The sequence below is a fragment of the Erithacus rubecula genome, assembly GCF_903797595.1.
Source record: "Erithacus rubecula genome assembly, chromosome: 1".
Taxonomy (NCBI): Eukaryota; Metazoa; Chordata; class Aves; order Passeriformes; family Muscicapidae; genus Erithacus; species Erithacus rubecula.
Genome location: NC_136658.1, coordinates 80628130 through 80651709, shown reverse-complemented (window position 1 = coordinate 80651709; position 23580 = coordinate 80628130). Strand labels below are relative to the sequence as shown.

The following is a 23580-nucleotide window of genomic DNA, read 5'->3' as shown; positions in this document are numbered from 1 at the left end:
GATTTCAGCTGCTTTCAATCAAATATGTTATACATAAATATTCATATTTAATGGCGAAATTTGTGAACAGTGGTTTCATGTGTGGGGTATAAATGATAAATCATCCTCATCTAAGGAAAATTATAGACTACTTCTTCAGGAATTGCACAAAGGATGTGAGAAACCAGTCACAGAACCATTAAAAAGGAAATCCAGGGAAAAACTTAGAAGATTATTATGAATCTCATTGAGAACAACTCCTCTGGAACCACAGGTTTCTCCATGAACTATAAACATAAACAACTAATCTTGTCTTTCTTGTGCTGCAAAAATTCCCCTTACTCAATAACACTCTAAGATTTCCGTTTGGTACATGATCACAGTTGAAGCTCATGTTTATCAACAATGCATGATTCTTACAAAAGTTATTCTCATAGAATCTGGAATTTGCTGTATGTATCCAGCATGAGCTTTTAATTTTAATAAATAATAAATGACAAATGCTGAACTTAAACGGAAATCTGTTATATGATAACAGAAGTGTCAAAACATATTCAGAGTTTTCCCTGGAATAAGAATCTTATGGTGAAGCAAACATAACTTTTGCTGAATTATTTCCAGCAGACTAAATGGCTAACAGGTAAAGAATTGTAGTTTGTCAACTAAACATTCTTTACATCTGGGAATGAGAAGACAAATCAGTGTCCTTACACCTTAGTCTCCTAAAATACTGGACAAAAGATGCCTGCTTCCTGCAAATATATTTTTTATGTAAATTGAAGTACAATGTCTGGTCGTCTTTCCATGCACAACCTTCACCAAGAAGGTATCAATAAGGCACAGCAGAAGAATCCCTTTCAACTCCCCATATTCCAGGAAATCATATCTTGTTCAGCCTATGGCTACACTTCACTGTGAACTGCCTTTTTATGGCCATTCCAGGGGGAAAGAGTAAAAGGAGAGAAGGCAATGCAAGGGAAGGAGAGCCACCCAGTCCTGCTCAAACCATGGTTCTGTCTCCTCTCAGCCCCACCCTGCCCTCCTAAGGACAAAGCCCTCTCCTCCTCTGGCCTCTGCTCACCAGAGCATCTGGCTCTGCCACATGACATCTGAAATGCAAAAAATCCTAAAAAGGCCACCAAAGGCCCCAAAACAGCATGTAGTTGGCTAAAGAATGAGGTTACCATTTAAAGTCCCTTTCACTTACATAGCCAGATGAATTACAGATTTGAGCCTGTCTCAGGCAGATCCTGGTGGAAAGTCCTGACCATTGATCTAGGAGCCACTCAGGAGCTTGGGTAGCACAGTGCCTTGTCTCTGCCTCTCTCCTTAGTCTCACACATCTCTATGGGGAGGAAAAGGTTGCATGCCACTGGACTGGAAATAACAAGAGAAGAGATATGAATAGAGAGAAAGAAAACCACAAGAAAAGATACTGGACACCAAAGAAGGTAGATGATTGTGTTGCAGTGTCTTAAATTTTTATTGCATATATTATTTTAGTGTAGTATTTTTTCACGGTACAAAATTCCTATTAGTATGTTTCTATCCAAGTTATTGATAATTTCTTCTTTTGCATTTTCCTTTGAAGAATTATTGCACAATATCAGTCTATGCCTGATGAAAAACTTATTCTGGGATTCAGCTCCAGATTCAGGCACATGTAGATGAGAACTATATGTGAAAGAGGTTTTTTGTCTAAGTTCCTACAGTGGCAGGTGCAAAATTTAGTGTGTTTAGGCAAGTGAATAAAGCCTTACATACCCACCAGGAGCTCGGATGGGAGCTTAGACAATTATATCTTATCAAATCAGGTATTGTAATTCAAGCTGAAGCCCATCTTCTGGTAAAATGCTGTATTGAGAATCAAGATACTTTTGTCACTTGAAAATCGGCCAGAATAAAATTCATATTAAAGTTGTGTATTCATTCACCTTTTGTTCTATGTTTTTGTGGAATAAAAAATACCAAGAAAATTTAGTGCTTGAATTCGTCAATAACTGAAGATAAAATTAGGGTGGTTTGAAGACTAAATTATTTCAAAATTTATGTGGGTTTGATTTACTTGTTTTTCAAATGAAGTGTTAATTAAACGTTTTAAATATTAACTTTTAATTAAATACACTATATTAATGCATAATTATTCTTATTTACTGTGGCTTTCATAGATATACCCATATTTGTGTATAAATATCATTGAAATTTCGTCAACATAAATTGTTATATGCTTTAACTCTCATGAATTAGGAAGAAGTAAAAAGTGTCGTGTATTTCTTTTGTATATGTGCTACTGTGCAACCTTTATTTAAGAGTTGCTAAAAATTAGCTATATAAGTATATGCATTACTTTAGGTACAATATGCATTATTTAGTTTTATAGCACAGCATAGAGTTGGTTCTAGTCAAGTGTAAAAAACGGGACTTCAAGAAGCTAATTCTCCCCATCTCAGGATATCCCTTCAAAATGTCAGGACAATTCCTCCCTTTCCTCTCCACTGGATGCAGAAGGAATACACATGAACAGGCTGAATTACAAGGATGAACTCGTGTGTGATGAGTCATATTTCAAGGCAACTATCCTATTTCTAATGGCTGTCTTGCTGTTTATGAGGAAAGTGCAGAAGTAGTAACATCATCATAGGAAAAATCTAACTCCTCTGTGGTTAAGGTTCACCTCAAAGGTACCTAAAAAAGCCACTAATGAGGCTAAACCCCTTTTAAAATATTATCATATAATTCACACTCATGAGTTTAGGTGTGCAGACTTTGTGCTGAGTTTGATGACCCAATATATACCAGGCAGAACAACATGCAGACACTACCCATGTTGGGAAACCATCTGATTTTTCAAATTTCCAAGTCCCTGAGGGCACCCACAGACCAAACTGTCCCTGTACAACCTCCCTGGAGCTCCCTTCCACCCGTGGTCCAGGATTCCATTTCATCCCTCTCCAGGGCTCTCCCAGCCAGACATTCTCTGTGTTGGAAAAACACATTGTAAATGAGGTAGCAGTGTAGTTTAGTAAAAGGTGGATTTTTTTAATAGTCATCTGCATTAAAAAAAGAAATTCAGTAATTTTTTCTACACTAATAGTTCAGAAATTAGCTGCTTTTCTGAAAAGTATTTTTGAAATTTCTGCATAATCAGAAAACTCAGAGATTTCAAAATCTGTAATTCTACCCCGCCTGCAACAGTGATTATGCAAGCTTACCCCGCTTTTCTTAATAATTTCAGTAATGGTTGCTTATTGTATTTATTAACAGAATCTATTCACTATCTCAAAATTTATGGAAAAGCTGACCACTCATTTTGAACTTGTTTCTATCTATTCCTATCAGAATAGACATAGAAATTAATATTTTTATGGCAGTTTATTCTGTGCATGTAAAAGTGTCAATTATTTTTAACCTCTTAACTAAGAGAAGACACTTATCTGTCACTGAACTTTTGAGTTTGACATCAATTAAAGTTCTCCCATTAAAAAGGAGTTATTAGAGCAACATGAAGTCTTATACAATCAATCTGTCAAAATGATATTACTGCAAAACCTTCAAAAAAAAACCCCTTTCTTGTCAAACAGGCACAATTTGTAGGTGGCAGACTTTAACTTGAAAATGAAAGCCCAGAGATTCCCAAAAACCCTACTTTACCTCCATATATATGATAAATAAAAACAATTAATAATATATATATAAGATTTAAGTAACAAGATGTGACAGACCATGTACCCAAGAAAATACTTCTGTTTCTCATCACTTTAGTCACTAAGCCAAATAATCCACATGGGGGTAGGTCTAAAAAGGAGACACAGTCTAAACTGCTTTTAGTCTCATTTATTTATGAAAATATATAAAATATTATGTTTCATTAATATGAAAATAACCATATGCTGGCTGCAATAATCAATGAAAACAGCACACGGAAATATCAATATCAACAACAATCCAAAGTCTTCCAAATTTAAATAAAAGAGACCACTGATAACAGTGAACTCTCACCAAAGCAGAAAAAGCAGAGGAAAAGACCCATATTTGACTGTTCTAGTTACTTAAAAGAGCCTCTACTATAAACAGGCCTCACTGATATACTGTATTTAAGAAATCTAAAACATTTCTTTTGTTGGCTTTTCTGGGTTTTGTTGTTGTTGTTGTTGCTGTTGTTGTTGTTGGGGTCTTTCTAATCTTACTGGATTTTGGCCTTTGCTGGTTTGGAATGTTCTCGAATTTATTTTCTTGCTCCCTGGTTTGATTATTCACAGCTACATTGCACACCTTCTTTCTTTTAACATTTCATTTATCTCTATCATTACAGACAAACCTCTTTTTTTCTCTTGCTGAGAAAAGCACACTTTTCATCACTAAAAAGCTTCTCGCTAAACTAAGAGAAGCAAAAATGCATTTCTATTTCAAAGGGAATACTCTTCAAGACATATTAATTCTCTGTCACAATGAGAAAAAAAAACAGTAAACGAGGTTCCAGTGAATAGCAGGGAGAGCAATCAAATTTTCAGAGTCCAGCCTGCACTTCAGTGAGGCAAATTTTCACAGAAATTTAACCAACTAATCAACAGTTTCAATACTGCTTCTGCATTTGCTTTTCAAAAGGCAACAATTTAGGCACAAGGCATCTATTTCAAACCTCCCCAGAAGGGCCTGAGGAATAAAACAAAAAGGGTGAGATCAAGAGAAATGTGTAGTAGCCACTCTTTGACAGAGATATTGGAAAATAGGTAAAAAAACCTAAAGCATGTAGAAACCATTGAATGCCAACAGCTGTGAAATTGGTGTAAAAAGACAAAAACACTGCCAGCAAATCTTGTCCCATGCACAGGTTTGTAGACAGAAAACTTGTAATATTTAGAAGGATAATTATTAGTTCATGTTTTCCTTCTTTATAGGAGAGTTATTTGCACTGGCTTAAATGGCCATGTGACTTGACAAGCTGGAGGACAGCAAACACAGCTCTCACACAACCCTACAGCTAATCTCAATATGATTAACTACTTTTGGACCAGATTCCAGTCAAGACCAAGTAACAAGACACCAACAGCCAAATTGTTTAGCTGCATATGAGAATACCTTTTAATCTACAGGACAGTACTGCCTATAAGGCCCCAACAAAGATGGATTTTTTCCCAGAAAGTCACAGGGACAGAAAAGGGCTTTGTACATCATCGAAGTGTTGCGTCAAGCAGATGAAATGGATGAGTCCTAAAATAACAAATACCATGGAGGGAAAATTACTTGTACCCCAATTACGGGCAAACCAAGATTATCTCATATCCAAAAGAGAGTTCCAGTGAAAAAGAAAGCCAGTCTGGACTAGTTGAACCACAGAAAGCACTTGAAGGAGCACAACAGCTGATGGAATTTCAGAAGTAATTTGCACATTTTAGAAAACTATACTTATAGGAGCATGGACTTTTTTTTTTTTTTTTTAATGTTATCTGTTCATTTCTTATCTTGTTTTGCTTCTGTCATTTAAAATGTATCAGTAGCTTCCCACATTTGAGGCAAACATCTCATTTTGATAAATATTTCCTGAAAACATTAACTAAGATTAAGACTCTGCATTAGATATTTTCACCTTGCATAACTTGGAGATATACACACCACCCAGGTCACCTGGCCACCACATCTATAAAATACCTTTCCTTTTCCACATGCTGGGTATACTGAGATGGTAACAAAAAGAAATTCAACACAATTGTTAATTCAAAGACAAGGTGGAAGAAATCAGCAAAAACTATTTCAGTGCTACTTCTTTTCTTGCCAGAAAAATGCCTCTAATCTTAGCCAGCAAAACAAGGTGGCAATATCAGCCAGCATGACAATAAGAGGGGGTCATTCAAGACAGAGACTGTAGATACTCCTTTCTTTTCACCCAGACTTATTTATTGCTCAGGCAAGGCCCCACCAAACCTTTTATTTAAAGATCTGCAATGAAACACGTGTGCTAGACCACAGCGGAGCAGAGACATGGACACAATAGCTCCTGACACATGGCCCACATGCTCGTTAGCACTGCTGACATTGATGAATTATCTTGGAGAATAATGCACTGACCTCTTTTAACTGCTTTCTGATTTAATAGGCTCCATTAAAAAAAGAAATTTAAATCACAATCATGACAAGCCTAACGGCATAATGGTACATGTGACCTTCAGTTTGTGCCTTTTAGCATTTAACAAAAGCATATTTACCTGAATGCAAAAGCAAAAAAGGCTGCAAATTAACTCCTGCCTTCTACTGTAGAAGTTTAATCAGCTACAGAATCTTTTTATTTTCAGTCCAGAAACCCCTAAAACTAGATAACACCTATTTTAATTTATCTTTTATCTAACCATGAAATTCTGTGCATTTAGCTACAGAACCCCTCAAACTAGTTTTAGAGGATTTGGTGGAAATTAAATGCAGTGAAATGAAAAATGAGGTAATTTACTTGCCTTTTAAAAGCTTGCTGGAAAGGTGAACATTCTCAGCTATGATTTCAGTCTATATTAGTAGTGGTAAAATATGAATCCTCATGGCCAGCTATATTAGCAAAGGAAGAGTTTTTATCTAACTTATTTCATTTAAACTTCCTCACCTTTCAGTGAAAAGTTGTTTTCTGAAGATTTTTCTAGTAATTAATTTTTACAGTTTTTACATTATGCTATTTAAAGAGACACTGAAGAAGCACTCACTGCTCTTTGGGGGAGACATTCTGATTTTCAAATCCACCTTCCTGCATAAATCATATCTGCTATAAAATCCTGGGCTTTAGAGATACCTCAAGAAATTTTTCATAAAAGTATTATTCTGTCCATTTAAAAAAATTTATCATATGAAAGTTTCACAAAACATATCTATCTCACCCACATATAGTCTTTACTCTTTACAGATTATTAGAAAAAGAAGAGCAAAAATATTTTAGTAGTCTAAACAAAAAACTCTACAAATAAATTAATAATAACTTTCTTACTAAAATATTTGCTTATGTAATGATCACCATAGCTCTGCTACTTGAAAAAGGAATTTATGTCAGAAAGCTTGTATATCCTCTTCACATGCTACAAGTCAGCTATGGAAACTAGAGTCCAAAGAAAGATTTTCTTTTTTTTTGTTTTTTAATGTTAAGCAAAAGAAAGAATGAACTTCTTCACAGATATGATTTAAATCTCCATTTAAGGGGGAAAAAAAAGTTTTATTCAGGACCATTCTAATAAACAGTCAATAAATATGGTCTCATGCATTTGTGATTTATGTTAAATCACAAATGCACAGTGTGAGCTAACTGTAGGGCAAGTACAGGAATCATTCTATCCTGATGCACATCTGATTCAGTTCATGTATTTCTATATTCATCTCTATGAGAAAAAATCGTTAATTTTAACACAGTGGCAGTAGACTAGATAGTCAAGACATGTATGGGTGAACAATAAGAAGCCAGCCATTGAAGCTGTACAAAAAGCCTTGCTCCAAGATCATGAGCAATGTGAGCCTCTAAATGGGCTTACCAAGCACCAGCTTCAACCTGAAATAAGGCCTGGGTGCACGAGGGCCCCCTTCATCCTTCTTCCTCTCTCTTGTCCTTTTCTCCCTCCACCAGTTTCCATGAGATGGAAATGCAGATAGAAATGCCAGATGGAAATACAGCAAATACCAACCCATTTATCAAAGTGGGAGTCTCAGGTTCAAGGAACTAGGGGTGATGTGATACCTTGCACCTCTAAGCCACTTCCAGTAAAGTCAAGGAATTTTTACAGAACTCAAAAAATTGCAATTTTATTCTTCTTTCAAGATTTGCAGCTGGCCTATCATTTCAAAATACGAACTGGAGAAGTTCATAGTGTTTACTATGAAAACAATATAACATTTTTGTTGGCTATAAGCAGAAATAAGCCATACTTCATTATTCTAATGTGTTTTCTATTTGCATGGAACCTGCTGATAAGTTCTGGCAACAGGAGTACCACATAGTATTGGGGAAGAAAGAACAAGGAGAAAGAAGTCTCTGCTGGAACTTAAAGAAAGCCTTTACATATTTATAAATTGGCAATATTGGCCAGAAGTTAGTTAAGCAAATGAATATATTGTTCTATTATTTAAAATGTGATAAAATTTCTTCAAAATACTTTATATTAAAGTCTTTTAAGAGGAGTCAAACTACACTGTTGTTATGCTCTTGCTTTTTCTACTCTGAGGAAAAAGAAAGGACTAGTATTTTCAAGAAGGACTGCATGAAGGCTGTCCCTTCACGTTTCCAGAATGCCTCAGCATCACTCCTAGTTTCTTTAATACAATCTTTCTCTTCCTACTCTCTAGTTTCCCCTTGCCATTTGCCCTGACTATGAAGTAAAATTAGAAAATCATGGCTGGAATAGAAAAGAAAGGGGTTCATCTTGCCAAACTTAACCTGTGTAGGAATTCCAGGCTCTCTCTGTACTCAACACCAGGATAAGTATATCTGTAGTATATATGTATGTACAAAGAGAAAAATCCATCCTGTGTATTTTAAATACAAAGCTTGGAATATAATGTTCTTCAGGAGTGCTTAGGCAAATCTGTTTAGTGGAGATTAACACTGTAAAATATAATAGATTAATATGAAGTCTTGAAAGATCACTCTTACCCTAACAGGTTGTATCAGCTAAATTCCATATCTGATGCATCTGGTAGATGAAGTGGGGAGAATTTTATGACATTTCTTCCACAAAAGAAGATATAATCCAAGATACCTTGAAATCCTCTGCATAAAATAGTTTCTATAGGAGTAGCACTGCACAAACACAGCAGAATATCTACTTTCTGACACTGTCAAAAACATCTAGAAATCATTACTCTTAAAATTATTTTCATTCCAAGCACTGTTGGGAAGTTATTACGTATTGATTTAGTTGGTAGCCTATACTTATAAAAGGAGATCAAGAATGGGTTATGGTCCATGTTAAGAAAATATAGATATATATTACATTTACCGCTCTCCTTGTTGTTCATTGATTTGTTTTAAAGTGTTAAATTGCTTTATACAGTTTGTGACTTATAAGATTCATGGCATACAATTTCTAACAGAATACACCATAAATATGATCACTCCTATAACCTGTATATCTAATCCCAACACTAGTGTGATCATAAATTCCCAAGTAAGAGACCTAATTCTTCCATTCATACTGGATGCAAGTACGCTTTTCAGAATAAAAGGACCAGTATCCTTCATTTCAACTTAAGAAGAATTAAATTCTCATCTGGTTCCATTGTAATTAAAACCAGTTTTCCTTCCTATACTGTATTTTCATGTGGCTATTTATTTTCCTAATTTCCTGCAACAACATCTGGGGACAGAGCAACCAGGGAGAAGCTCAGTGAGGAAGGATCTGGAGTGGTGATCTTCATGTGAGCCCGTGGGAAGCCCAGCAACAAAGGCAGAAAACAGCCCACAGACTCTATGGACTGGAGAAAATCTCCTCCAATCTGAATCTTTCTATGTTTTTTTTTCTATGATTCTATGATTAAATACTACTTCCATGACCTTACCCTATAATATTCAAGTGACACATCTGAAAGATCACTGCTTCCTATGGAGCCCACCAAAATACTGGATCATTTCAATTGCATTTTACATGTACTTTTTCAAAATCTTTGAGGATGAAACACACACATTTCACAGAATTTAAAGGCTAAAACCATACTAAAATTTTAATGCCTGAATCACATAGCCTTATTTTGTGATGAGTGAGACGACAACTATTTAAATCCCACCTTTCTTTAGTGGAAACTAAAAGCTAATCCAAAAGACTTCACAGCAATAAGAGAAGAAAAAATGTAATACTTGTATGTCCACAGGCCAAACAATTCAAAGTTATTAGTTCTACTCAGGAGACATAGGAACATTTTAAGTTCCATGAAAACTTCATGGTAAAGATAAGTCATGTTTCAAACTGGAAAAAGCAATGTCCTCTTACTTAAAGGCTTAAAATACTACTTTTCACCCTTTTTTTCTAGAAATAAACATAAATCCATATTCATTCACATTTCCACTTACACTGTTTGCAGACCTTAAATAAAATCAGAACATTAAAATAACCAAACCACCCATAATTCAGGAAATATTCTTAAAATTGTGTGCACCACTCTTGCAGGAATACTTACTTTCATGGGGTTTGATGCAAGCCATGCAAACACTTGAAATAAGCAGCATTTCTTTTATTCAACTGCCACAGATGTCAATATAAAATTTGTTTGAGAGCAGTCAACATTGACACTTTAAAATATTGCAATGGTTGTTGTTGGATAGCTCAAAGAAAACTGGCATTTTTCTTAACAAAGCCAACTTAGAATCTAATAATTTAAGATTAATAATGCTGAACTGAATTATCAGCTGAAAGTTGTCTATAGTTCTGCCCTTTCTGTCGTAACAGTGTATAGGATGCTAAAATCTAGATTAAATTTGTTAAACTCAGTTCCCTAAATCCCATAGAGATTTTCATATATAATTGCATTTGAAATTTGTTATTAAAATGAGCTACTAAAAAACCTTTCTAATATTTTTCTTACACATATAAAGAAATCAAGAAAAATGTAAAAACAAGCTTTAGTAAACCTAAGAGATCCAGATTTTTAAGGATAGTTAAGAAATTTTATTAAGGAAAAGTTGCAAAAAACTCAAACTTGCCCATGTAGTAATGCATGTTTGTTGACAGTGCTTTACTCAAGTGCTATATTTGCACTCATTTGAACAGAACTCTTATAATGTTAATTGTCAACCTTTAACCTGTGACCACCTACTCTTCCTTATTGATCAGAAGAGCAATGGGAAGTAAGATTGAAATAATTGTTGCATCATAATCATTAAACATTTTCTCAGCAGTTCACACAATCTTCCTTATGCACTTTGAACATCCCCAAATTCTATCTTATGCAGCTGCACAGTTGATCAGAAAGTCCACAAGTGAATTGAGTTTGGATATTTTGATAACACATTTCTCAACCAGTCTCCATCACCAAAATTCATACCCAAAATGTAGCATTGGTTTTATTGTGATCAGAATCAGCTTTAAAAGAGCAACAGCATATTTGTGGCATAGAGTGGTGTTAATAGCAAGAAAATATGAGATAAGACACTAAATTATCAGGAATTAAAAGGACAACAGCTGTCAAACACATAATCCAGTCGAGACATTTATATGGCTTGACAGACTCCAGTGTTTTTAAAAATAGTTACTTCCTGTAAGTTGTATAAACAGGATACATAGGAGGTAGCAAAGAGCATCACATTTGTCCTCCCACATCCATGAATGACCGTTCTCATGGGAAGTACTGTTTCACAGTCTTTGCATCTGAGTGCCCTCAAAAACAGATAAATAGGATATCCTACTGAAAATATTTTTTCTGTGAATACCTCATAAAAAATCCTGTGATAAAACCAATTTTTTTCCTAAGCTATTATCAGAAACCAATATTTTTGACACTTAAAAATTGTTCTTATTCTCAGAGAAGACAGAGAATATTAATTCAGCTCTGTAGAGCTGAGATATGAAGGGAGGGCAATGAAAGAAAAATACAAAACCTGAAAATACCCACAATGCCTTCAGGATTATATCCAACTAACCTTACAAGTGTAACTCTACATTGGGCTCTTAGGATCATAACTTCTTACTCTGGGCAGGCTGATTTCCTCATGTATTAAATAATTTCTCCCACCTTTTTATCCCATTATGTAGAGTTATCCAATCCATTCTTCCCATAACCAGCACTGTAATATAGGCAGTCAACCAAAATTGGCTTGAAATAAAATTGGAGTATAATACCCACTTTATATTTTTGTTAAATATGCTAATATTTTATCTGTAATTCATTTTTTTTATTGACATCACACATCATGGACACAGAAGGGTGTTTGATATTGAATTAAAATAGGATGATGGAGCATAAGCTACTTGATATTTGAAATACTATGTATCTTTATAAGGTTATAAATGCCTATCTTACAAAAAAAATTAAAGTCAAGTTGTAAATTCTATAAGCAAGTAAGAAAAAGGTTATTAAAGTCTCAACAGCAATGAGAACTCCTTATGTTATGGAGCTGGAATCAAATTTTTCGTTGGTAACAAAAATATTTCTGTGCATCATTTTCATGTTTCACAGGGTGGTCTGACCTAGGAGAATGCTATATTGCAACAAAGAAACTCAGACATACATTATTAAAAATTTTGAAACTATCATGAAATGAAGCATCTAGACTGAGACATCTGCAATGGCATTTGTCTTATTCCTTGAGAAAAATAAAGCTCTGTTGATTAGTTTACAGTCTGAATTTATATAAAATTATTATGTTAACCTTTAGAATTCATCCAGGCAACAAGACTACCATGTCGTTATCTGACCATTTGCCAAGAGAAAAGTACTCTCCTAGATCTGGGGTTTTCCTTTATGTTAAGCTCTTATTTATGTGTAATATTTCTTTGATAACAAGACTAAAATCATAATAGCAATACTATCTTTCCCTACCTTCTGCTTACTCATAAATGCTGTCTGTGAGCATTTATTTTCATATTATTAACATATCTGATGTTTTCTACAGAGCCAAGACTATGAAAATAGTTGCACTTTTGTCTAGAGACATAATGATCATTTGTTTGATCTGATATCTGCTTGTCCTAATGTTTATTCTTGACCACATACAGCAAATACACCACTGCTCTCTCTCACTTTCCAAGCCCTATGGATTCACAATTGTTTCTATTTCTACCACTTAAATACTTTTCTTTGTGTCCACAATGTAGGAAAACTATAAGAATTTGAGGGGAGAAGAGATATAATCACACTCACATAACATGAAAACTGAAAGAGACTTGGATTTACATTGAAATAGCAAATTGAAGAGGAATTTGATATTGCCTAGATTAACAAAGAAAAGGCAAATAGCTCCACATTCTGTATTAAATCTTATCTTTTTTAAATGTGAAAAAAAAATAAGGAGACTGTGACTAGAATATCATGTTCAGGTCTGGCCTTCTAAATTACCAGAAAGATAAGGAAATACCAGGGTATATCTAACATATTTTTTGGAGGAAGAAAGATAGAGCACATAAATCAGTTTGATGAGAAAGTTTTCAAAATGAAGCAAGAGCATAATTTGGCTTTACTGATTCAAAAAATCCAAGAACATCTTTAAGGAAATTATTATTCTGAGCTTGCTCTTCTTATGACTTTCAATTTTGTTTTTTATCATAATATTGCTTTCTTTCCTTTTGAATTTGAGTTATTCCAAATGAATCATCCAGCGGCAGTCACTCATTATTTGCCTTCAGATTTCTGGGGCTGGTTAAAAGCTGAATCCCTAAGTGGCTGAGCTTGGAAGGCACTACTGGACTCACAAGAAACCTGGGGAGCAGCATTAGTGACTGCTCTCTAGCAGGACTATGTGCAGCTGATCACACTGATAGCTTCTATTTTTTTCACATCCTTTGTCAGCAGGTCCTTTCCCCATTCAATGAGGCTCGTACGTCCCCTTTTCTTCCCTTTGCTGTTGGTATACCAGTAGGAGACCATTTTTGTTTTTCTACTACTAGGTCTAACAGATTCAAAGCTAAAAATATTTTCATGGTGATAAATTAAAGTTATTATAATATTGTATATTCTAAATGACATATGAATCTTTTTATTTCAGTGGAACTAATAATCAAAAAAGCCCACAAGGTCTGGAAGCAGCAAGTAGAATTCATGGCAATCAAATGGTCTTTTCTCATAGGCAATCTTGTTTTTTCCCTTGTGAGCAGTGTTCAGACAGAAGTGGTTTCTACATGTGTTGTTGGCTAATGTGAGAGAAGGGAACAAGATCTGAATGAATTCTGGGAAAAACATTTGGTGACGCTTGCCTGAACAATCACAGCCAGGCATGCATGGATATGACCTGATATCTCCTCAATCAGAAATGCATTCTGAACACCAGGCTGCTTTAAGGTGCTTAAAAACAGAGAGGGAGCCCTATTTCTTTCTCTCTTCTTTCTCAGTATGATCTTTGCCATACAAATGCCATCCTACTGGAACCATCTTTCAGGCACAGCACTTCCAGCATATGGGCCTGAGTTGCTCGGATGGTGAGAAAGAGACACCAGACCTGTCTTCTCCTTACATCCATCTGTGGAGGACCAGGTCCTTGAGGCAGCAGATTTGATCCAGGGAAAGAAGTTGTTCTGATGGGGAGGTCTCCCTAGGAGTCCAGAGAATAGTCTGAAAGACTAAAGCCCTCATGGTCAGAGTCACACACCTCCACAGCACAGGATTTCTTCTGAGGAAGGCACTCCAGAGAGAAGCACATCAAGCATTCTGGGCAAGTTATCACCTCTGGCTCTGGCTGGGCAGCAGAATGGCATTGCATAACACATCTGCTGGGTTGCCTCTGCTACCTTCTTAAAAAGTGAAGAGAACCTCAAACCACACCAAGTGCCACTGTGCAAAGACACACAGAGGAAAAGTCATGAGCCCATGAACCCTCTTACAGAGCAAGGAACCTGCTTCTTGCTTTTTCCTCTCCCTGCACAGAGAGCCATCATGCCTCTCACCATGAGGAACCCACAGCTTCCACAGAATCTCACCCTCTGTACCCATCAGACATGTTTATCTACCCATTTGGAATTCCTCCTACAGACCACTGTGTCAAAACTTGATATTCAAAAATGCTGCTTCTGGCAAGGCCCTTCCTTAAACATGTTTTCATGATTTGGCTTAGCATGCAGCTAGGAAAGAAGTGTATTGGAAGCAGAGTGCTCTGCTGAATGACACTTGGCAGCTCTTGAGACAGACGTGGCAAGGGTTTCCTGTACAGAGACACTTGGGAAGGATAGAACACCAGCTCAGGCTGACATAAAGATATCTTAACAAAAGTCAGTCAGCAGAGGGTCATCATCTCCACACAAAAGCTGTCCATGGTTCTCTGGTGACTCACAGGGGTTTGCAAGACAAGAGAGTAAAAATCTATGTCTCTACTGAGAGAAGCACTGCAGAGGACCCCTCAGTGGGGATGTGAAACCTATTGAGTCATCCTGGGCAAATAGGGAAGAAATGCAGAAAATACCCTTTATACTTCAAGGCAACCTTCATAAATAAAAGTTAGCAAAACCAAAATCCTAAAGGGATATACAAAACCCCTCTTGATGACAGGAGAAGCCTTAAAATATTTCAATTTGTGAACATTTGACAGAAACAAATATTTTCCTAATACAAATTGTGAAGAAGCTCATGTTCTGCCTGCTCAATGATTAAAAGGCAGCCAGAAAAAGTGGGTTTTTATGTTCCTTCTTCTAATTAATATTCATTGCCATCTCCCTGAGATCACCATGGATTCTGTTCTCACATCTTCATTCAAGGTGGCTATAGTCTTTCCCAGTAATTGCTTCCACCAAAAGCATATGTATAGAAGGCAATTTCAGAGCATCTGTCTACTGTCATCAGTTTTAACAAAGAATACATTCCAGTAAACACTGCTGAAGAGATTAGCCAGGGTTTACATCTTTGTTTTTTTAGGCAGTCTCACAGAAGAACATTTCATTGCAAAATCTACATAGAGGACATACTGTTTAGGTTACATATAAGTAAAATCTCCAAATGCCAAGGTAAAATCTGTGAACAATGAACAGTACAATCCATAAGACCATTATTATTGCATCACCATTTTTTTGTGCAAGGGCTTGACTTCCAGGAAATCTGCTAGTTATTACTATGTACTACATAAGACTATTCTGCAGTCTCAAAGATTCTGACAACCAAGACTTTGATTTGATAGGCATCTGACTTTCTAAAACATATCATCAGAAGACTGTGGGTGAACTGTGCTATGAGTAGCACATCCTCATAGTTTGGATTTTAGCAACAGCTAAAAAACTTTGGACCACCTTTCTTTTTAGGGTTGTCATTAGCTTGGCTCCAGAAAATTCTGTATGACTAATCATATTAATAACAGAGATTAGAGGGTTTTGAGGTAAAAAGTTTAGCAGAAAGCTGATAGAGCTGAGAAACTATAATAAACAATGTAAAAAAAGTAAAGAGAAAAAGTAAATTGGTGTGAATTTAACAGTATTCTTTGCCCTAAATATGCAGAAGAAAAAAGCAAGGAGTTATGTTTTAGCTAAATGAACCACACTTTAAATTTGAACCTTATATTTCATCCTCAATTTGTCAGTTTCCAATTACATCTTTCAACCACAGTCCCAAAAACTGGAAGTATTTGGAAAAATATTAAATTGTTGTAAGCATTAAATACACCCGGTTCCTTAAAAACCTGCTAATGAATGATCTGCAAAGAAAACTCCATTATTAAAAAATCTATTAATTATTAATTAAACAATTATTAAGCAAGAACCTGAGTTACTACTGGCTGCTCATCACACTTTCATTCATATTTCCTAAGCAGCTGGTCAGAAGTAATAACATTTAAGTAAATAGTTCAATTGTGGGATCATGGAGTAAAAATCATCTCAGTCTAAACTAGCAAATTCCAGTTTCTCCTGATCATAGAATATCCATGAAAATGTGCAGATGAGAAAATGGATTTAAATTGCATTTTGAGATAAAGCAACAATTTACAATTTCTACAAAGCTAAGATTGAGGGTGATCAAAGCAGAGCCTATCATATCAGAGCCTATGTTTCTCCTGGAGTTCCACTGTGCTCCCACCAGCTTCATGCATTCTGTCAACATTATACAAAAATAAAGTGATCAGCTGCCTTTCAGTTGCCAAAACCAAATTAGAAACACAAGTCTATTTTAAAGACCATTTCTATAGTTTTTTTCCCCTTAGAAGATTCATTGTTTTCTTAGGGAGATAAAAAAAAATCAGATTGAATGTGAGAAGTTTAAAATTGTACCTGAAGAACTCCATGAAAGAGAAGCCATAACCATGCTGTTCAGCAATTCCAGCACAAACAACATTTGCAGATGCTCCAATCAATGTTCCATTACCTGCAGTTCAGAAAACAAAGACCAGTTTATAGTTGTGCTCTCTTTCTTACTCTTACTATGTTTATTCTGTGTTAAAATCCCAAGATGGATTCATTACAAATGAAAAATCAATTTCTGTTGTACAGGCTTGGAAAGAAACATGTAGTCAATACCTCCACATCCTATAAATAGCTTCATGCTTTGAAATATATGCCTGGTATTATTCCCTGCTTCTACTTAGGCCAGAAAAATAGGGAAGGAACATAGCACCAATAAGAAAATAACACCAGAGATCTGCATTCAGATAAACTTGTTGATTTTTAGTTTTAGAATTTAATTTCAGTTTTAGAAGGGGCCATCAGATGAGGTGAAAAAATGAGATAAATTGGGGATGCTAAGAAAAATGGATACCTTTTGTCAATGTCAACTCGATATTGACAATGTAGTGTTTTCTTTATTGATAAATTAGTTAATTTGTAGGATTTGTTTGGAGTTTTTTAACAGAAATTTAAAACACAGTAACTGTGATGATGGAGGAGAATGGATCAGTTTCACATGTCTCTCCCAAGGCAAAAGGATCACAGACTTTGTTTATCTAATCACCACAGTTCTTCAATAAATAAGGAAGCATAATTTCATTTACCAAGTTACCTTATATAAGCCCCCATAGGAAAGAAACAACAACAAAGAAAAATAATTTGCCACGTTTACAATGTGCATCTATTCGCACTTCTCTTTTCCCAAGCCTCTTCCAGAAATTAGTTTATTTCTTCATTTTCTCTAAGCTTTTAACAATCTGGCAATGTATAGAAGTTAGGTATCCAGGGCTCAGAAAGACCGACCCATTTTATGTATCATTCCCATGAGTCATTCCTCAGAGTTATACATGCTGCATACTTGACTTCCACAAAGCAGATGGCTTCTGCAAATGTTTCTGATCTAAGGCACGACTCAGGAAGTGACAGTGACTCCTACATGCTGTTCGCTAACTGAAGTTTTGAACAAAGGAGGTAAAAATCTAAGAGAATTTTTTTTTATGCTTTGGTAAGTTATCTCTTTTTGCCATACATCACTACATTAACAATCCATTATTCTAAGCAGAAGCCTTCCTTTCCTCCTGTTGACATGTAGTTACTCTTCTTATTTTGGTTCTGTTAAAAAATTTAGCTCCATGGAAACTTTTCTAGTCTGACTTTGAGAGAAACAGATCAAAATGTAGTTAATGCTCTGGTTAATTGTTTTAATTCAGTAAATGTTTTGGGTCACCCAGAGATAGGTATATCAAAAATTATCTCAGAATACAGGCAGAATTATTCCCCCAAAGTATTCACACATGGTACTGTTATGGCCTTCTGCATCTGAGGGTGCACACAAAATTAGCACACATGTAGAAATATTCTTAAAAAATAATGTAACACTCTTAAATTCAACAAAAATGAAGTCCTATAATTCAGATGTGTTTAACTGGTCATTATAGTGACAGATCAACAACTCTGAGGAAAAAACTAAACCCTGAAAGTCATTCAGGACTTTTTTATTATTATTTTCAGTTGATTTCCTGAAAGCCAAAGCTTTCCAATAGATTTTTTTTTTCAATTGAGTCCAAAGAAAATGCATGATTCTTATTTATTCCAGGATCGTCAATTATTATCAACATACATTAGGCAGCAAAAAGTTTTTCATCCTGGAGTAGAGACCAGAACAAAGGTATCTATTGTCTCAGGTGAATGGCCTAAGCAACACCTATTAAGAACAGTAGACTGGTTTTATTTTCTCATCAGCAGCCTCAAACAGCTCTAGATCAGATGCCACTATGGAATAAGGAAGAGACAGAAATCTTGGAGATTTCTTGAGATGAGAAAAGCATTCCACACCTTCTCCCTCTAGTCCCAAACAGACATTTTAATTCTCCCTCTTTGGTTTCTAAATTCCCTTTCTGCTCTCCTAGGAGCTATGCTGGGTGACCTGCTTCCTGCTTGCTGTTTTAAAGGGGCTGGAGCTCAGTGCAAAGATCCTGGCTGTCTCTGAGGACTTCTATTGATGTTGGTGAAACTGCACATCAATACAAGAGTGTATCCAATTGATCATAAAACTGTTGTATCATCCTTGTGAGACACCAAGAATTATTTGTAACCTCAGCTTCTTTTCATAGACAGAAAACCTGTCCCATGTGTGCTTTAGGTGTGAAGAAAAAAGAATGATTAACATCATAAGAGGAACAGAAACCTTTAAAAAATAGTGTCTGGCACTGGTCAGTAGGAACATCACAGCTCGTTTCCTTTGTCATCTCTCTCTTTACCTCAAAGTATATCCTAATTACTTTAATGCATGTTTGAAAATACAAAATTGAACTTGGAACAACAGCTTTCCTGGTAGGTGCTGCCATGAGAAAGCCAAGGCACAAGGCATGTGGCTTAATTGAAAACAGAACAAATGAATGCAGCTAGATGTAATTAGAGGAGTCAGGAAGGAACACTTCAGGAATTTTCAGTTCCAAACTAATCACTAGTTTACAGCATCCAAACATTCCATAAGAGATTTCTGTTCTATGTGTAGCAAAACCAGTCATCACTCTCAGAACAATGTTACTGCAGACAAGGAATACAGCTCTGGCTTCAAATTAAAGAAATGAGACTGAAACTGTGCTTGTCCCACGGCTCTGACTAGATACAGCCGAGATCTCCAAACAGCACGAGCTCTCCTATACTGTATGGGCTCTAGTAATGCCTTCACATAATGAAGTATTATGGAAAGAGTTTCTACTTCAGCAGTGAATTGATTTCCCCAAGTAGATTCACTTGAGAAGAAATCGTCACCTTAAATGCTATCTGTGAGGAGCAGCATTACTTTTTCATTTGTTTGGAGCGTGCGTGCAGTTTAATTAGGCACTGGCTCAGCAGGCTTCAAAGAACTGCTCTCAAGTTAACAACAGAGGCAAACTTTTGTTTCACCTCCCAGGAACATCTGTCTCCATGGCACGAGTTTAATTCAGTGGTGAAACCAGCAACACTGTGACCTTCTGAATCATGGAAAACTGAAGACTAGGTTAATGTACACATTAAATTCATTCTGGTTGATGTAAATTAAGAATAGACATTTTTTAGGACTTCACCCAGCCTTCATTTCATCTTCCCATCATCTGCAATTTTAAAAGCAATTCCGCTTAAAAAAGCTCCTGCTTGCTCAAAACAAAATAACATGGATCAACTGTATCGACACATTACAATAACCAGTCTGTTTTGAGGACTCCTGTTGTAACTTTGCTGGTGACTCCTACTCACCCTTTATCACAAGGCAGGTAGCTACTGAGAAACTGGATTCACTGCAATGAATTGTTTTATTTCTAATGTCAATAGTACGTGATATCTATGAAGTAATACATTTTACTCTCAATATCTCTTCTTCCTTTCATTGTTGACAGACTATGCACACTGTTGTCAATATTAACTATGCTTAATAGTTCATAAGCATAAAATCAAGTGAGACCTTTTTCTTAATGAAAAAAATAGTAATTCTAAGTAGCTACTTATGCTACACAGAAGAAAATGGCAGAGAAATCTTCGCAGATCATAATCCTTTTTCCATGGAGCTGCCCTAGTCTTGCACAATCATTTCAGAAACAAAGTAGAAAGTCTTCTACTACCTCTTTCTAGAAAAGGTGGTATAAGAGTTTTTCTGATATTTCTCAAGGAAAATAATTTTGAATATCTTTAGGGAATGTGAAATCGACCCCAAGTGTAAGACAGTATTTAACAGTTTTAGTTAAGAATAAATCTATCAAGAAATATCCAAGCCCCACAAATTAAAATGTGCCATTTTATCCCCAGCTAACTTGGATCTAGAAGCAGGAAGATGTTGATGAGGTTTGGTAAGCCTGATTTGATAGCTGCACTTCTTTGTAGCTGCTTCCACACAACCCAGCACTCAGCTATTGCCCTGTGCAGCATGGCTCCTTCAGACACTGCCAAATCTGAACCCAGACCTTGCACACCACACACTGTGCACCTCTGGTGGGCCAGACAGCCTCTTCCTCAGTAAACAGTTTGCCCAAGTCACTCTAGCCTGCAATGCACTGAGGACCAAGGCTGGGAGAACTGATTAGGCTGACTGAAAGAAGGGCTGGGAAATCAGATTAGAATCACAGCAAGAAAACTGAGAGAGTTTGAATCAATAATGTGCGTCCTACAACTTCAAGCCTCATCCTCAGCTATTGATTTTTATTTGTCAGCAGCACATCTATTATATCTAAATGCTGTTGGTTCTCAGGAGACCCTTTGGCATTGCCTACTCAAGAGAAAAGCCTAACCCTTTTTTTTGCTGCGTTAATACATTTGCTTGAAAAATCAACTAAAACTGCCTGGCAGGATTAGTGTTTATTACTCAAAGCAGCGAGAAATCAAAGGGAAGGGATTATCACTAATAAAGCTGTTTGGCCTGGCATAAGCAGCCATCATAACAGTAACTTCCTTGAATATAAAGGCAAAAATACCTTGGGTAAAACCAAGCAGATGGCTAAGAGAAAAGTTTGTTTTGCTGTGAGATTTACAGACCATTTCCCTTCCACATGCCCTGATGGGGGAGAACAAGCTGTACCTGTGCTTAACCAAGAGTTCTTCTGCATTTTCTCTCTCCTGTATCTCTGGACAGCTAATGCAGATGTTAAAAAACTACCCTAAAAGCTCTGAGAACAGCTTTTCCCTAGCCTTTAACAAGCATTTGTGACAGGCCCAGTTTTACACAGGACAGCTGTTCTGCTGTCCAGACAAGGATTCTCTTTCTGAAACAAGGAGTTTTCCACAGTCGTGAATAATTTTCAGGTGAGGATTCTCAGCCCTGCTTTTTGCTGTGATGAATCATGAACACTGACCAGTTCTGGTTTTGATTAGCTTTATAGAAGACAGACTTCACAGTTTTCATAAATTTTCAGTTTCACACAAAAGCAATACAGATTTGCCTGATTAAAAACAACAATAACAACAACCCACATTTATATTCATTTGTTCAATGTCCACAAGTCTTGAATATTTTTGTCACCAATGAAGAAGAGAATCAAGGCCAATTGAACAGTAGTATCCCTAAAAGCAACATCAAGGCATAGGCATGCATGAACTCATTTCATACTGTTATTTGTGATAAAATGCAGTCTTATGATACCAACATTTTTTATTTTACTGATTTGGAAACATTTTTAATGGTATATTTCTACTTATATTTCTACTTACATTTCTATTTCTAAATGCATACACTTGACATTATAGGGGAAAAAATTGAGAGAACATGAATGAAAGTTTTGAGTTCAATAATCAAGAAAGTTCATTGAACTGCATTCAACCCAATGGTTTAAATCAGGTGAAATTTACCACTTTTTCTCACCACTATAACACCAGAAGCAAGATAATTGTATAAGAATTACACTACTGACTGCTCATTGTTTACTTTTTGCTATAAGAGGAAAAGGTGAAATTTAAATTTGTCATTTTTTTATCAGAAGTGTGAAATAAATAAGGTGAGTTGCTGAACATCCTGCACTTGTTGTTTTAGTGACCTAAAGAAATCCATAAACTTCTATGAAATTCAGACATCTATAAAAAATACATAAAACTTGAGGTGGCCACTAAAGCCACTTTTCTCCTCTGAGTCAATCTACCCAGGGCAAGTGTAAAAAAATACCATTATAATGATGGATAGTGCCAGCAGTCTGACACACCATTCCCCCATGCCCTGAGACACATATTCAAGTAGCTTTCAGTTAATGCTTTTAATACTGCACATATTTCATATTTTTAATGCTGTACATATTTCATCTCTGATTTTTAGATTCAAAGACTCAAAATATGTCTCAGTTTCACAGCTTTGCCACATGTCATGTTAATGGGGACGAAATATTGAAAAACTGTTTCATATACAGAAACCTGGCATAAGAGTACATTATTCTTTACTTTACCATAATATACTTTGAAGATAACTGTCCTAAATAGATTTATCAATATCCATATAAATAATATCTAGAGCATGATTGTGATTTTCCTTAGTGTCATACAGAGTGTCTGATTTGTCAATATAAATCAATATGATTTATATTTATATGATTTTTCAATTTCCTCCTCAAGTGCAGAAGATGCCTGGAAAGTGTTTGCAGAGGAAGAAAAGTAGATAATCCAGGATTATATTCTGCAATTAAGTGTTTTGAGTTTTGCTGCAGCTTCTCTGTCTTGCTCTGTCTGATAGTCCAAGTGCTATCTTCTAACTAAGAGGCATATTCCTCTTCTGCTGACAGCTATCCAGAGTCTGTATTCTCATACTGAAGCAACCCACTGATACAACAAAATCAGTTTTGCCTATTCCATATAATTCTGAAAACAGAAGTGGCTAAGGCGTCTGGAAAGAACCTTCTGCTGTTTATGATCAAGAAATGCACAAAGCAAGTAAAGAAAATTAAATGCATCTCCACACATTCTTCGTAGGAGCCCCAATGCCATGTCTGATCATTATCCTGTCCCTAATTTGCAGAACTTTATAGCTTGCAGTTATAACTGCAATTTTACACAGATTGAAAACCATTATTAGAAGCATTTCAAATTTATCAGTAACGCTAACATTATAATCAAGTGACTTTGGTGCTCAGTATAAATTTATTTTCTAAATCAATATTACACATAGCTGTCTTATGTCCAATTC

At 35.8% G+C, this 23580-nt stretch overlaps 1 protein-coding gene across 1 annotated transcript in view; it reads right to left on the bottom strand.

The window, feature by feature from the left end:
• OCA2 (OCA2 melanosomal transmembrane protein) overlaps positions 1-23580 on the bottom strand; it is a 180534-nt gene that overhangs the window by 18341 nt on the left and 138613 nt on the right. The window contains exon 24 of the mRNA XM_079311855.1: positions 16830-16923. Within this exon, the coding sequence (XP_079167981.1) occupies positions 16830-16923 (94 nt within the window). The remainder of the gene's footprint in view (positions 1-16829; positions 16924-23580) is intronic.